At 44.4% G+C, this 15,027-nt stretch overlaps 1 protein-coding gene and 1 long non-coding RNA gene across 3 annotated transcripts; one reads left to right on the plus strand and one right to left on the minus strand.

Moving 5' to 3' along the window:
- Positions 1 to 2,776: 2,776 nt before the first annotated feature.
- On the minus strand, positions 2,777 to 7,403 carry LOC135241009 (uncharacterized). Its single transcript, XR_010325851.1, has 2 exons — positions 5,474 to 7,403; positions 2,777 to 4,268 (listed from the first exon to the last, which is right to left on the minus strand). It is a non-coding gene; the product is annotated as an uncharacterized LOC135241009 (long non-coding RNA).
- On the plus strand, positions 4,047 to 14,318 carry cldn10a (claudin 10a). Of its 2 annotated transcripts, none has more exons than XM_064311098.1 (5): positions 4,047 to 4,275; positions 11,249 to 11,410; positions 11,520 to 11,601; positions 12,423 to 12,527; positions 13,706 to 14,318. In XM_064311098.1, exons 1-5 carry the CDS (start codon positions 4,062 to 4,064, stop codon positions 13,848 to 13,850), a joined length of 708 nt encoding a protein of 235 aa, XP_064167168.1. In that variant the 5' UTR covers positions 4,047 to 4,061; the 3' UTR covers positions 13,851 to 14,318. The 2 variants fall into 2 exon arrangements, with proteins under 2 accessions (XP_064167168.1, XP_064167167.1); XM_064311097.1 differs by lacking the exon at positions 4,047 to 4,275 and adding an exon at positions 8,304 to 8,705.
- The last annotated feature ends 709 nt before the right edge of the window (positions 14,319 to 15,027 follow it).

A 15,027-nucleotide genomic window follows, 5' to 3' on the forward strand; every position in this document is an offset into this window, starting at 1 on the left:
AAAATAATAGCAAGTCAAACTTGAAGTGAGGCATGATTACACGAGAATTACATTACATCGAACTTGTGTGGTGCTATTATGCTGTGTTTTATCCAGTATAAGTCACTGACCATGGAAAAGGGGCAGTCCTTTTTCTTTTTAAAAATATTGCAGGCAGGGTTTGACATTTGTGCAAATTGAAACCAGTGAGTGCTGAATTCAACCACTGTTCTGTCAAAATATCACAGCCCCCCCCCCCCCCCCACCCCCCAAAAAAAAAGATTACGAGTAAAAGACTAAGCCTAAAAAATAAAGCAGTAACATAATAGGGCAATTGTTCACAAAATTGTCTACAAAATCCGAAAACCAGGGAGAAAAAAGGGAGAATTTAATTACAGGTCATTTAGCAAATTACTCAAACTGAGTATTTTAAAAACGAGAAAATTAGGATCCTCAAACACTGCTCTTGGAATAGTTCACAAGTCAATTATTAATTGTTCCATGAGTCACATCTCCAATAGTTTTTTTTTTTTTTCACTATGACAGGAACATGCATTCTCTTATTTCCCAGTTCATATAATACATTTGGACAAAACTAAAATAAACTTTTCAGGAGCTTCCCATAAAAAACAACTACAAATCTGCCACTGTCTGACACAGCACTAGTCTGGCGTGTGAACGCAAACCCTGTATTGTTCTTAAATTGTGCTAAATGCAACCTCCCCGTGGACGTTGTGCTGTCGTCATGACAGCGCTCCGTGTTTGCCAGGAGAGCGGCGAGGCTGTTTATTGGGTTCCAGGATAGCTCAGCAACACGGTCTCCCTTACTCACCAAGGCCAGGAGAATGCAATTAGCGGTGTGCTTTCACATGTCCATTGTGTGCTCATTAGCGCTGTTTGCTAGGAATGGAAGGTGGCATGCGCTTGCTCACCTACATGTTCTATCCGCACATGACTCACTGAGCATTGCACGAATCTCGCTTCTACGTCGGTTGGAAATTCAATACACATTTATTTGGAAGAACTGTTTTTGTTTTTTTCTTAGATTTTCGTTTTCTTATTAAAAAAAAAAAAAAAAAAAAACATTTGTTTGGGCCATCTAATTACCATCGCGCTAATTGCAAAGAATGCAGACGAGCACGTTCTCTCATTCAGTCATTGTGTTAGGGGAGTGCACTTAATGCACTGCGGGTGCAGTCAGGCAGACTGCGGGAGCCAGACCAACTGGAGGAGTCACTCCTGCACAGAGAGACAGAGACCTTCCCTCCCAAGACAACACTAAGTCTGTGCACCTCCATGCAGGTAGAGATAGGCAATAAAACATAAGAAAGTACTTACTTAACAGAACAACTCCAGAATATTTCTATAAACTACAATCAAAATGGTGGAGGCAGAGGTTGCCTCATAGGTGGCGCAGAGATATAAATGCTGCCGCTGTTTCACACTGCCATCAGCAGATCAGCCTGCACAGGGGAAGACACCACATGTGCAGCTCAACAGGTGAACCACAGGTACCCAGCTGACCAGCACCGGTCACAGGTACGCGGTAAGAAATCTTCACCCATGCCAGCTGAAAGCCTCTCTCCCTGGTTGATGATAAAGCCAGCTGAAAGCCTCTCTCCCTGGTTGATGATAAAGCCAATTGTGGCCAATGACACTGCCATAATCTGCATAGGATACCAGTGCTTTAGTAGCAGGATTCACCTGGCAGCCAAGGTCATGGGATTTTAATGGGTTTAGGTTATGATATTTTTATGATTTTATGGTTTCTTCTTAGGTTTTTCTTATCAGGGCAAGTTGTGGTTAGCATAGCTAACCTCCATTAGTGCTTCAGTGGTGCTGCATCTATACTCACCGGTCTGGGATTGTTGTTGGCCTGGTCTGCCACTATGGACCATACAGATCAGGTGAATGCACTCATGTTGTCTTATACTGAAACTCACTCTGGATAAAAGCACATCATCTGTGTGTTCAGGTTTCTTATACATACTGTAGGATATTGTCATGACTCTTACATACTGCAGGAATATTAACTTGTGAGAAACTACTGTGTTTCGTTTCCAATCGAAGGTAGTTTATAGAAGAGAAAACGGTGATCATGATGCACATGTACACCAGGCAAAGCAAGGTAGGGCAAATACCACAGAGTTGCGATGATTGCATCTTTATCCTTTGCAGGATTGTCTATGATCACAGGAACAGGGATGGCTGTCATGATCAGACAAAGCGTTCACACTCAGCTTTCTGCACTCTGGATGTCATGCAGAGGTGTAAATGAGAGTCTGTGAGACGTCACTTCCACATTATTCGCAGGTCAAATTAACATGAGAAGATTTCAGATGAGTCAGCAAATCAAATGGCCGTATTCCTTACAATACTATAGGCCGTCTCTCCAGATGGGATTAGTGGCTTTCCTACTGTGATTTAACTCTTGGATGACCCTATGATGTTTTTTGTTTTTTGGGTAAGAGTTAATTTGGCTAGACACCATGATTCTTGCCATATCATAAATATACATATTCTGTGTATGGCATAACTGTGTGATAAATTATGTCATCTATGGATTAAGTGATTCTGTGATCTTTTGTACTGACGGCTATTTATTTTGTTTAGTCTTCCGTCCATTCAGGAGCCAATGAAAAGAGTTCTGCATTTTGATTTTGCCAAATAGCAAGAATTTGTTGCTACTGTCTAACAAATTTGCTTACCTGTCATTAATTTTGTCAAGAAGACTGTCAAGATTTGCAGGACCAGGACCCAACAGCAGAGTGGAAAAACTGAAAACTCAAAAGGCGAATCCAAACAAAGACTTTAATCACAAACGGTAACGAAAAGCAGAAAACCAAAACAAGGCCACGCAGGGCTACTCACAAAAACACAAAGTGATTCTTCAAAAACAGAAAAACAGAAGAAAATCCAAAATTCCAGGGCAGAAAAACAAACAAACAGACAACTGGCAGGCAGGAACACACGGGCAGAAACACAAGCAGAAAACGCAGGCAGAAACACAAGGAACCAGTACCCGAGTCAGGGAAGCAGAGAACTTAAATAGACAGGGAAACTAATAAGACACAGGTGAACTCAAAGAACAATCAAACCAAAGAGGGAGGACATAACAAGACACAAACAGAAACAATGATTGAATAATTGAAAACAATAATAGAAAACAATAATACAATTAACACAGGGGAAACCAATGAGGGAACGAACAGAAATACAAAACTGAGAAGTGCTGCCATCTGGCGGCCCAAAAAGGAAAAACAGAAACAAAAAGACAACCATGACAGAGGACTACATTGGACTCTATTTATATAAATATCTTTTGTTGTAAGAATGGCACTGATGAGAGCTTGACACCAAAATGTTACTTTTGTCTTGATTTTTTTTATTTCACTAATTCATTTGAGTATTATCTTGATTAATTTTTTCTGTGAGGCCTCATTGTCTAATTTTTGTAGTATCTCTGCCTTACGCATACTAACTTTACTTTCTGGCACAAGTAACACCAATAGCAGAAGCTCAGGCAGATAATAAAGTTACTCAGAGCTCAGAGGCGGGGTCACTTGTGCATTTCCCTCCCTCTCCAGTCAAATTGCCACAACATTTCCCAACGTAATTGGAGTAGCTACGGTAACCAGAGGTTGCTAAATTCCATTAACAACAATGACAAAAAAAAGTAAAACAGTTCACCAGTCAGCTGGACTTTGTGACATTATTCTGTGCCTAAAGGATTACTGATTCTTATTTTCTTTTATATGTTAATTTCAAACTCAACTGCAACTCACCCTGGGGTAACGCTAAAAAAAAAACATGAGGGCGGAAGTGTCACGTTAATGGCAAACTTTCGATTTACGGGGTGTCCGGATTTGCATTCTCATTTCCAAAAGGCCCTCTTCTTTCGGCCTCCCCCCCTCTCTGGGACAAACAGAAGAAGGCCAGGTGTCATCTGTGTAAATGATCTCCGGTCAAACACATGTCCCCGGTGTAATTTGCCAGCCTGAGGCATTCGATCCCAGCCAGTCTTTCCCCGCTGCAGATTTTACCTCTCTTTCCGGCCGCGCGTTCTCCCCTTCTCTGACGCCATGTCCTGCAGGCAGATCCTGGCCCTTCTGGGCGCTCTGGTGGGCCTGGGCGCCACCATCGGCGCCACCGTGTCCAACGAGTGGAAGACCACGAGCCGCGCCTCGTCCGTCATCACCGCCACATGGGTGTTCCAGGGGCTGTGGATGAACTGCGCCGGGAACGCCATCGGGGCCGTGCACTGCCGGGAGCACCTCACCATCTTCAAACTGGAGGGTGAGAGAGGGGGTGGGGGGGTGGGAGGGAGGAGAGGGGGGGTCAAGAGTAGGGGTAAGCCCCAATGTTCAACAGTTCAACTGTGATATTACTAATCGGTCATTTGGATCAATATTTGAATGCACAGAGAACCGGGGGGGGGGGGGAGGGGGGGGGGGTCAAGAGTAGGGGTAAGCCCCAATGTTCAACAGTTCAACTGTGATATCACCAATTGGTCATTATGGGATTGAATGCACAGATAAAGAGAGAGAGAGAAAGAGAGGGGGGATCAAGACTAGGAGTAAGCCCCAATGTTCAGAGGTTAAACTGTGAGAGCACTGATCGATCAGTTGGATCAATATTTGAATGCACAGATAAAGAGAGAGATTGAAAGAGAGAGGGGTGAATGTTATCATAATTGTTCATTAGTGCCATCCCAATTCCATCCCACACCTTCCTAGTATTGCTATTATTTTCCGTCACTGATTGTACATGCTGTATCTTGTATGCAGTCAATACAATGCCTTGGACTTCCAAACTAAATCTCAGCTGTGAAATCAGTAATCAATCACTTGAATTGTGTGGGGAAAAAACAACCTGCAGTTTTGTCTTCCTCATTTACATGCATTTATTTGACAGGTACTTTTGTTCAGATTTGTTTTCCAGGACAAAAAAGGATAACTACAAGCACAAAAACCGCAGAAGGCAGATTTAGTGCAATGTTGATTAGATTCAGCTTCTATAGAAACAAAATCTAGCTCAGTAATACAGATTAATATTCATTAAAGGCTTAAAGATTTATTTACTTTGATAAATGGATCTGCCTGAAATGAGTGAAAACATATCTTACAACAGGAAGTCGTCATTTTCTCATAACTGAGGTTATTTGCTATATAGCTGCTGGGGAGCAGGTTTGGTTATTACAATATTTACAACTATAATTTGGGGAGTGTGATACACATCCAGAAAACAATTGCACTTCTCTTCTTCAAATATCAGATTTCTGGAAACTGCTAAGCAAACATTATGTGCTCTCAAAAGTAGACGGTGTCATTGTTTTTAAAAAGAGATATGTTTCTTTCATATTCTTAATAATATATTTTCAGGATGTTTATTGATTTTACAAAGCTGCAGTTGATGCACTAGTAACTTAACAATGGGAGTGTTACATGCATTTGAGGTGAATATGAAAATGAAAATAGTTCTGTTAAGCACTGACCGCAGATAACTTGCTCTGAACTTCTGTTGTGGACAGCCAGAGAACAAACCTCGAGAGTTAAACACCTGTCTGGAGAGGAAACAGGCAAAAGTGACAGTAATAGCATACGGAAATTCTACATGAGTAGTAGCTCACGTGTCGTACGGCCCTGTTCCCTCGTCCCTGGCTACATTCTGCACCCGCTGTTGTTGAGGGGTGCCTATACTCTTGCTGTTTGGGGATGTCTACTGGCCTCGTGTGGATTGATGGAAGATTTTTTTTTAACCTTAAATCCATCAACAACGTTCAATAAAGATCCAGTGAGTATGTTTTTTTTCAAGAGCAAACAAACTACCAAAAGCACTGTGACAGACAGACAAGCTCAATGCCGAATTAGCTACCGCTATTAATAATCAGTGGAGTGCATTTCTACCAGTTGTTTTCCAATTATTTTCCCCAGATCATCCGAAAAATGTTCATATATTCATAATGCAGGACTAGAACTTGAATATTGATTTTGTATTATGAAAAGGGATAAATATTTATTTCACAATAATATAATACTTTTAAAAAATTCCCTCCCTTTTCTTAGTTCAGTAACAAAAACGGGGCTCATACTCCCCAATCAACCCAGCCTTAATGCACTCAAAAAACTTTATTTTATTTTAATAACGACTAACTCATGTTCTGCAAGAAGTGGGGAAATGTAGAAGGCGCTTGCATGCGTTAGTAACCTTTCGGATTCATGTGATTACTGTATTAGGCCATATAAAAAATTGGAACGTTATGGGATCCGGTTCACAGCTCGTTTCAGTCTGTTTAATTTAAATACGGACATTACGGCGTTTTGTCAATGTTTTTACTGATGGAGGAAGACTTTGTCAGGGACGAGGGTCACTTGGTCATCGTGGTTAATGTGTGCATCACAGAGAGAATGTTTAAACGGGGAGGGCTAACAGGAACGCTCGTGCCTGTGTCAGCTGAAGGTGTGGGTACATAATGTCGCCAACCCCCCCCCATACACATCCCACAATGTGAGGCTTTCACGGTAGCCGAGAGGAAACACCGTTAACCTTTGATTAAAGACCACATCCTGCGTAAACGACGCGCTCCGCCTTTCCGTGGGCAGGACACCACGGCCCGGGTGAGAAACCCAAACGCCGCTCACCTACTGTTTCGGTGTTTTGTGACTGTTTTGGCTTCTTGCTTTAAACACATTCTGCTTGTTCTTGCTTGCTTAAGGCGCTTTTAAAGGCGTGTCAGAAAGGTCTCCGCATGCACGGAATTTCCCAGATCCTGTGGTGTGGGTCACACCGGTAGTGAGAACCTATCCGTTAGTTTTTTCTCTCTCTCCCTACCTAAGCCCAGGTGGTATAAACTGGTTACGAGTCAGTCACGTGGAACCCCTTCTCACGATCATCGTGCAAATCCGCTTATTCGGCCCCATTGGGAATTTCTGTTTATCAGCTGCAATATCCTTCACAGTTCCACAGCTACATTGTTCTTATAAACGTAAACATCACCCAAGGAAAGACCGGACATTACCTTAAATTACTTAGATATGTAGCTCAAGATTATTTTAAATTAGGCTATATTAAAGAACATAATTCATCCTCCGGTTCTCAACATGACTCCTGAAGCGATATTTTCCTATACACGTTCCCCCCCTAGTGGTTTGATTCAGTAGTACACATTTACGGCACATTGTCACTAGAAACCACTTGAAAATAAAGAAATTACATTATATACCTTATGGAAAACGGTATTTATATGTTCTACATTTTGCTTCCACCTTTTCTGAACCTTTTCCAAAACTGCTTTATGGGCCATTGACTATTTTGTTGTTTTCCCCCGTCTCTCAAACTCTCCCAATTCGGTTTGTGATTTCAGGAAGTGGGCACAATCTTTGACCACATAGTGGCACATGAGCTAACAACACACCTCAGCCCCCCCCCCCCCCCCCCCACACCCCCACCCCATCCCCTTTCAGTGTAAGTGTCAGTACAAGTAAATGAGTAACAAGCACCTTGCACATGTTATTTTTAAACTCCAAAGGGATGTCTCGAGTAAGAAAAGCATGTTGAGTTTGCATGGTCTTGTTCATCGGCTAAAAAAAAAAGGCTGACGTAACAGGATAGGCGTATATTCCAATCTGAGGGCACTGGGTGTTCTGAGGGGAGAGAAAGAGCCAATCACATCACTCTGCTGCAGCCCTCACTGTCTGTACTGCCCTGCTGTCTGTACTGTTCTGTAGGCTGTCTGTACCATCCTGCTGTCTGAAGTGTTCTGTAGGCTGTCTGTACTGTTCTGTAGGCTGTCTGTACTGTTCTGTAGTCTGTCTGTACTGTTCTGTAGTTTGTCTGTACTGTCCATTTGCCATCCTTCTGGAGCAACACTCCAGTTTAAATTTTCATCAGGGCAACAGCAGGACAGCTGCACGATATTCTAAGTGTTATTCTCGGCCAAGACACATTTCTAATTTGATCAATTCCAGCATTCACACAATACTTCCCACTATAGCCCACCTATGTCAAAACACTTTTACATTCATAACTTTGCCCCTACAAGCACCAGCACACATGTGCACACACACACACACATACGCACACACATACGTGTTAAATCCCCACATGAGTCATTATGAGTTGTCTCCCACACACTCACACACATTCATCTTTTACCTGCATTCACCGCCCCCTCTTCCCTGTGACCTACAGAGTGATGTCTGTGTATGCATCTAAGTTAGAGTGTGTGTATGTGTAAGTGAGTGTTTATGTGTGTGTGTGGGGGGGGGGGGGGGGTAGTCCAAGGCTATTGGTCAGCAGGAAGATGATGCTGTGAAACTAAGCCCTCCCAGTTGAATATAAATCAGTTGAGCGCATATAACCACCGGCACCAAGCAACCCCACCTTGTGCCTTTAACTGGGATCCCAGCCACAGAGTGCCTCACCTGGAGCCCGAGCAGCTACAGCCAGCAGCCGCGCTCACTCACCCTTGAAAGCGTCCAATCACCGCCACCGTCGCCGCGCGAAAATGAGCAACATGGCCACGGAGATCCTGGCCTTCATCTTGAGCGTTTCGGGCTGGGTGCTCATCTCCTCCACCTTGCCCACGGACTACTGGAAGGTGTCCTCCATAGACGGCACGGTAATCACCACCGCCACGTTCTGGTCCAACCTGTGGAAGACCTGCGTCACCGACTCCACCGGGGTCTCCAACTGCAAGGACTTCCCCTCCATGCTGGCGCTGGATGGTCTGACAAGCTTTTCTTTCTTCCCCTTTTTGAGAGTAAACGAGGCAAAAAAAAAAAAAGTTTCTTTTTTTTGTTATTCGAGTGAATCTATGTGCTTAATCTGTGTGATTGGTTGCGTTTGTGTGAGTGTGTGCGTGTGTGTGTGTGTTGGATGAAGCTTAAGCGATGCCACAGCACAAGCCATGTAAGGTAGAGGGTAGGAGGGAAGTGTTTGAATCCGGTATTAATCCAAGGGCTATTAGGGAAAGTATCGGTGTAAAATGTACTTCATTACACAAGTACAATCTTACCTCGAGCTTGTTTTTACTCAATAGCAGTTGTAACCGAATCTGTTATTTATTTCCAAAGGCAGCACAGAGTACCAGTCTCTGTTGAGGATAGCTGGCCTTTCCCTCTCTCTGAAACATCACTTTGGACCTTTGGCAAGAACTTTAAATAACTCTCAGCGATAATATATCAACTAGAGGGCACAAGGCAAAGCCCTCCTTCAGGGTCAACTCGTTTATCCCCCAATGTCAATGTTTAGCATTACTCCTTTGAGGTGGCAAGTGATAAATTATTTTTACGAGCGCTCAAGGTCTGTTTCCTGCACGCTCCACTTGTTTTAGGGGTTAATATTTGCCCATAAATCACAACCCATGCGTAGCCATTTCTAATATGGGCAGAGGACTGACCACTCCACCGGCTAATTACGGTTCTCGGTCGCTGTGCTCACACATTATGGTTCAGGTTGAGGTCTTGTGAACCGCAGATGTGTATTTGTGTCATGTAATAGCACAACGTGACTTCCCTCTCGTCTTAAAATGTTTGTGACGTAACTGTGGCTCATTGATTCACCAGACGAGCGTCAGTTCCAAAAAAGACCCGTTACTTTGCCCGTACACAAAAATTGTAGGCGGAATACAAATCCAAGGGCGTGCATGCTGTATCACTGTGACAGTAATTACCGTTTCACTACAATTGGCATGCTTCTAGTTAGTCTGCAGCGGTATAGGTGGCTGATAAGTCGCTGATGAAAACAAGGAAATGATGGTGTGATGAGATAGACACCTCTAATTTAAAAACGACCGCAAGGGATTCTGTTGCCACCGCCATCTGATCCGATGCGCAGTGCTTTTCTTTTTGTCCACTTAAAGCCATGGGGATGGCTCGATGACAGAGCAAGCTGTATAAATGTATATGGACAAAAAGCTGCCTGAACTCCAGACAGCCAATCACAAGCCATAAATAATTTAATTAAGTCAAAGGCTCACCATTACACAGCTGTCAGTCAGCAGTGGTAAATGATGAGCTGGGAAGCGGCCCCAGGGCTTGAGGGCTGAGGGGAGTGGGAGTTGTAGTCCTGGGGTCCTGAAGTGGCCCCAAGGCGTGAGAGCAGAGGGGAGTGGGAGTTGTAGTCCTGGGGGTCCTGAAGTGGACACCGATAGACCAGACGATGACAGGTCCTGGATGAAATCCCCCCCAGGGGTGGGGGGAGCCGCCAGGAACAATGGCGGCTCTGTGCGCTCCCTTCCTGCCCACCTGCTTCATCGCAGTGCCGCCGCGCAGCTCTCTCTCAAACCGGCGTGTCGGATCTAGATCTGCCCCCCCCCCCCCAGTTCCGCAAGCGGAGCTGCCCAGCAGGGCACAGGTGCAGGCAATGTGAGGTCACCCACGACGAGGCTCACGCATTAATCCTCTCTAAGGGCAGCTATGATGACCCACTCCTCAAAATCCATAAATGAGTTTTAAGAAGTTACCATAATACTCCGCATTCAAACCAAAAAAACGTTAAGATTAAACAGTGACTTAATTATGGGTGTCGTCAGTGTAGCAGTGTGCGTGCTTACCATGCACTAGTCTGCTTCTACCAAATCTCTATTAATTGTTCACTACAAAATCGTGATAAATGCGATGTCTTCAAAAGTGTATTAGTCCCAAACTTCAGCCAAGAATGTTGTGCTGAATTTTTCAATGGAATGAGTACTTGGTTTATAAATGTTTATGTTTGTTTATCCTTTAGTACAGTGGTAACCAACCCTGTTCCTGGAGACCTACCATCCTGTAGGTTTTCATTTTAACCCTAATTTGGCACACTGGACTCCACTGCTTAGCAACGCAGCATAAATCTCTAGCTGTTGAATGAGGTGTGCTTTGTGAGGGTTGGAGTGAAAACCTGCAGGATGGTAGATTTCTAGGAACAGGGTTGGTTACGACTGCTTTAGTACTTCTTGTTTCCTGGTCATCTACTTATTTTTGTACAGTCAATTAAAATGCTCTGTAAATTGCCCTGGAAACTAGAAGTACATAAAGTGATTGCCATTATTATGATTATGATGATGCTAAGTAGGATGATGATGATGATGATGATGATGATGATGATGATGATTTTCGACATTGTTCTTGTTCTGTTTGTTAATAATAATGACATTGATTATGTCATTATTAACAACTCCAATAATAATAATAGTAATAATAATAATAATAATAATAGTGCTGGACTGATGCTGGCAGTTCCATATGTTACCAGGCGAATCTGACCACGCGATGTCTTTGATCTCCAGGGTACATCCAGGTGTGCCGAGGCCTCATGATCTCAGCGGTCTGCCTGGGATTCTTCGGCTCCGTCTTCGCCCTGGTCGGCATGAAGTGCACCAAGATCGGCGGCTCCGACAAGACCAAGGCCAGGATCGTCTGCCTGGCGGGATTCAACTTCATCTTGAGCGGTAAACATGGCGGCTCGCTCGTCTCCCTGAGGGCTCTCAGTCTGCTGTTTGTTGTTGAGTCTCACACCGTCTCTCTCTGGACGGGCTTTAAACACTGTGCTCTTTGCAGGTCTCTGCTCTTTGACAGCGTGCTCCCTGTACGCACACCGAATAACCTCCGAGTTTTTCGACCCCATGTTCATCGCTCAGAAGTAAGTCGTTTGTTCCGCTAGTGAATTCTGTTAATGATTTCTCTGGTACCACGGATTTCGCTTATTGAGAATTGGGAACATCTGCATCTATTAAACAGAAAATCTATCTATTTTCTTAGAAATATGACTCAGCACATTCAATCGTCTCATACACAGTTACAGATTACTCACATTTACGAATGTAGTGCCCGACCTGATCCTTGAACCTGCAGACTTCTAGTTTCAATCCCTGCACCTTACTTAAAAAAAAAAAAAAGAAAAATTCTATATTTCATGTGACATGTTCAAAATTCAGCTAAGATCAAAGCCGGCCTGATTTGCACATCCTTGGTAAACTGTGGATCATAGTAATAGTAAAATATGTATATTGTCCTATATTGATATGTGCTAAATCGATCTTCATGATTTACGCTAGCTACAGCATTGCAGGCTGCAGGGACTGTAGGAGGAAGTGTGAAGCATTAGCTGTTTTATATAAGTGCAGGTCCTCAGCCACAGTGTGGCCATGTCAGGAGCCATGAGATGAAAAGGTCTGGGATCCCCTGGCTTAACTACTACACCACACTGATGAATGTTAGTAGTGTCAATCGGTGATTGTGACGCCAAATCAGAAAGCCAGGGTGGTGTGTTGGTTAAGAGCTTGCAGGCTCAAAGTCTCAGATGAGGCATGGCATTGCTGTTGTGCTTTTTGAGCAGGATATTAACTGTTCAGAGATAACCTAAATGTATAACTGGTTTAATGTTAAATACAGCAGAGTGTATAAAAGAGCCGGCCACATCATCGTAAGTAATTATTGGTGTTATTTCCCCCTGTGCTTTAGGTTTGAGCTGGGAGCGGCGCTGTTCATTGGCTGGGCAGGGTCTGTCCTCTGCATTTTAGGAGGCGTGGTTTTCTGCTTCTCCATGGCGGAGGGCTTCACTGAGAGGTTAGTATGGGCTTAATGGATGTGTACGGGTTCTAGAATTTAGGGTGACATATACATGACATGTAGCATGCACTCGGTGAACATGAGTACTCTGTGGAAACCACTGGAAACGAGTCGGAGAGAGAAAGAGGCAGGTTCGCCCAGGCAGGTTCGCCCAAACCCCAAACTTTCCGCAGAACACAGCTTCAGTTTTACCAGCCAATGGAAGTGGCAGTACCTGTTAGGCTGTCACAGAGAGACTGTATGACGTACGGCCACTGGAGATCAGCCGTAGGTACATACAGCAGCAGAGGAGTCATGCTTGTTGCAGAGTGAATGTTTCCTTTGTTAATCTCTGATATCAGATCTTGTTCCTCTGAAAGTCACCTTGGGTTTGGGGGCTTGAGCATTATGAAGGGAAATGAAGAAGTCATAACCCCCCCAACCACCACCACCACCCCAGTGAGGAGTGACTAAGAGGCCTCTGTGACTTTATGAACTCCTCTCTGTTCCTCGAAAGTATGACAGATGTGCAAGCATCATCGCTGTTGCCGTGGTGACTAATTATCCCTTTCAGAGCTGGGGCCTTCATATGACTCCGCCCCTTATGACTCCAGTCCAGTCAAAAGACGCTTTGCTGTTATTACTGTTCCCCAGTCCACTGGGAGGGGCTAGTCGGATCTGAACCATGGTAATGCGGACACACGCTGTACGCTGTCACCAGTGGACATGGCTGGACTGGCCGTCTGGCAGTTCCAGCAGATGCCAAATGGGCCAGTACACAACCCCCCCCCACCCTCCCACCCCCTCCCCCATCCCACCCCAACACCCCTCAGGTCTGCTACCCCTCGCAGGTGGAAGGTCACATTCGCAGTTGAGGGCACTGCGGTTATACCCTTGAGCAAGGAATATATTCTGAGCTGTTTCAGTAAATATCCAGCGGTATAAATGGATTGTGTGCGAAAGGTCATCTGCGTAATCTACCCTGGATAAGAGGGTCCGCAAAATGCACGCAGCCCTGCTTTATGGAGAACTGAGGGCATTTTCCTGGAAGCCAAAGAAGTGATGGAAAATGGCCATTACTCATAGTTAAGCAAAGGTCATTACTCGCAGTTAAGCAATGATTAAATATTAAATCTGACTCTCCTCATGCGGCTCGTGGCATTAACCTTGTTAATGTGTTGTTTCTCTCACGCCAGTCGGCCGCAGTATACGTACGCCGGAGCGCCCTCTTTCGTGTCCTCGCACCCCAAAACCAACGCCAAGACCAAGCCCAGCGCCCCCAAGGGCTCGCCGGACTACAGCGACTCCTCCCGGCAATTCGGAAAGAACGCCTACGTGTAGCCAATCACGCCAGAGGAGGGGGCGCAAAGGGGAGCGGTCTTTCAGTCTGATGGACACAAACACAGACACCAGTCGCCCCTTTTCTATGGACATGAGTTTGACTGGAACATCAAGTGTACAGGAAACAAAGTCTATGTATGTATCCAGTAACGGACACAGGTGCAGAGACACAGGAAAAGGACTAACGGGGGTCTGGGAAATGTGCAGTCACAACGCGGTTTAAATGCACAGGGCCCGATTTACTGAGGTTGCAACTGCTTTTCCAAAAATGCAGGCGCTACAAGATAGCAATATCTATGTCTGACTTACTAATCGGTCACAACGGGTGAAAATCACAATTAGCATGTGATTTGCTGGGATTAAATCTCTCTCCTTTTGCTAGATAGTTGAATCTGTTCATACATACCGTATGTATACATGAGAACATGCAAAAACAGGGTGGAGACTTATTAAATTATGTCAGTGAAATATTCCATATAATTTACTGAAGCATGCTTCTCCACTTTGATATGTCGCTCTGGAGAAGAAAGTCATTGTACTCTAATGTAACTCCTTGAATTGTGACTGTCCTCTTTGCCTGTGGATTCTAAGACTACGACAAAAGCAAATCAGAATAAGACAGGACAGGGTCTTTCTTCCCAGAGTTGCACTCTTTCAGTTAGCTGATCGGCAGTTAGCGAAGCGCTGAAGACAGGCTGCACAGCCACACAGCCGCACCACTGGACGTTTTAAAAAAGGAACGTGAGCCGTGATCCCAAAGATCTCATTCTCTGCCGGTTACTGTGAAGTTGCTCTCAACTTTACATTTCCGTGCGTCCCGATCTTTTAAAAGTAGCCTACAGCTGCAGGAATTGCACGAGGCGGTCCGAAGTGCTGGAAGCTTTGCCCCGATGATAAACATACACTTATTTCTATCGATCACTTATTTATTTTCAGATGTAGGCTAAGATGGAAATGTTTGTTTTTGGAAGGATGCAAGACTTTGCATCCATTTTGACCAATCGGCCATCAGCTTAGTATAAAAATGCTGTTATAAATGTAAACAACTGTGCGTGTACACAGTTAGTTGGGTATAGAACAAAAAAAAAATAGTTTTACCTTCAGATGCCCTGTGGCTTTCTCCCATAAACTGGGTCGAAGTTCAGCCGTGTCTATTCCCTCCACCCCATTACTTCCT

Source organism: Anguilla rostrata, chromosome 15 (genome assembly GCF_018555375.3).
Source record: "Anguilla rostrata isolate EN2019 chromosome 15, ASM1855537v3, whole genome shotgun sequence".
NCBI classification, from domain to species: domain Eukaryota; kingdom Metazoa; phylum Chordata; class Actinopteri; order Anguilliformes; family Anguillidae; genus Anguilla; species Anguilla rostrata.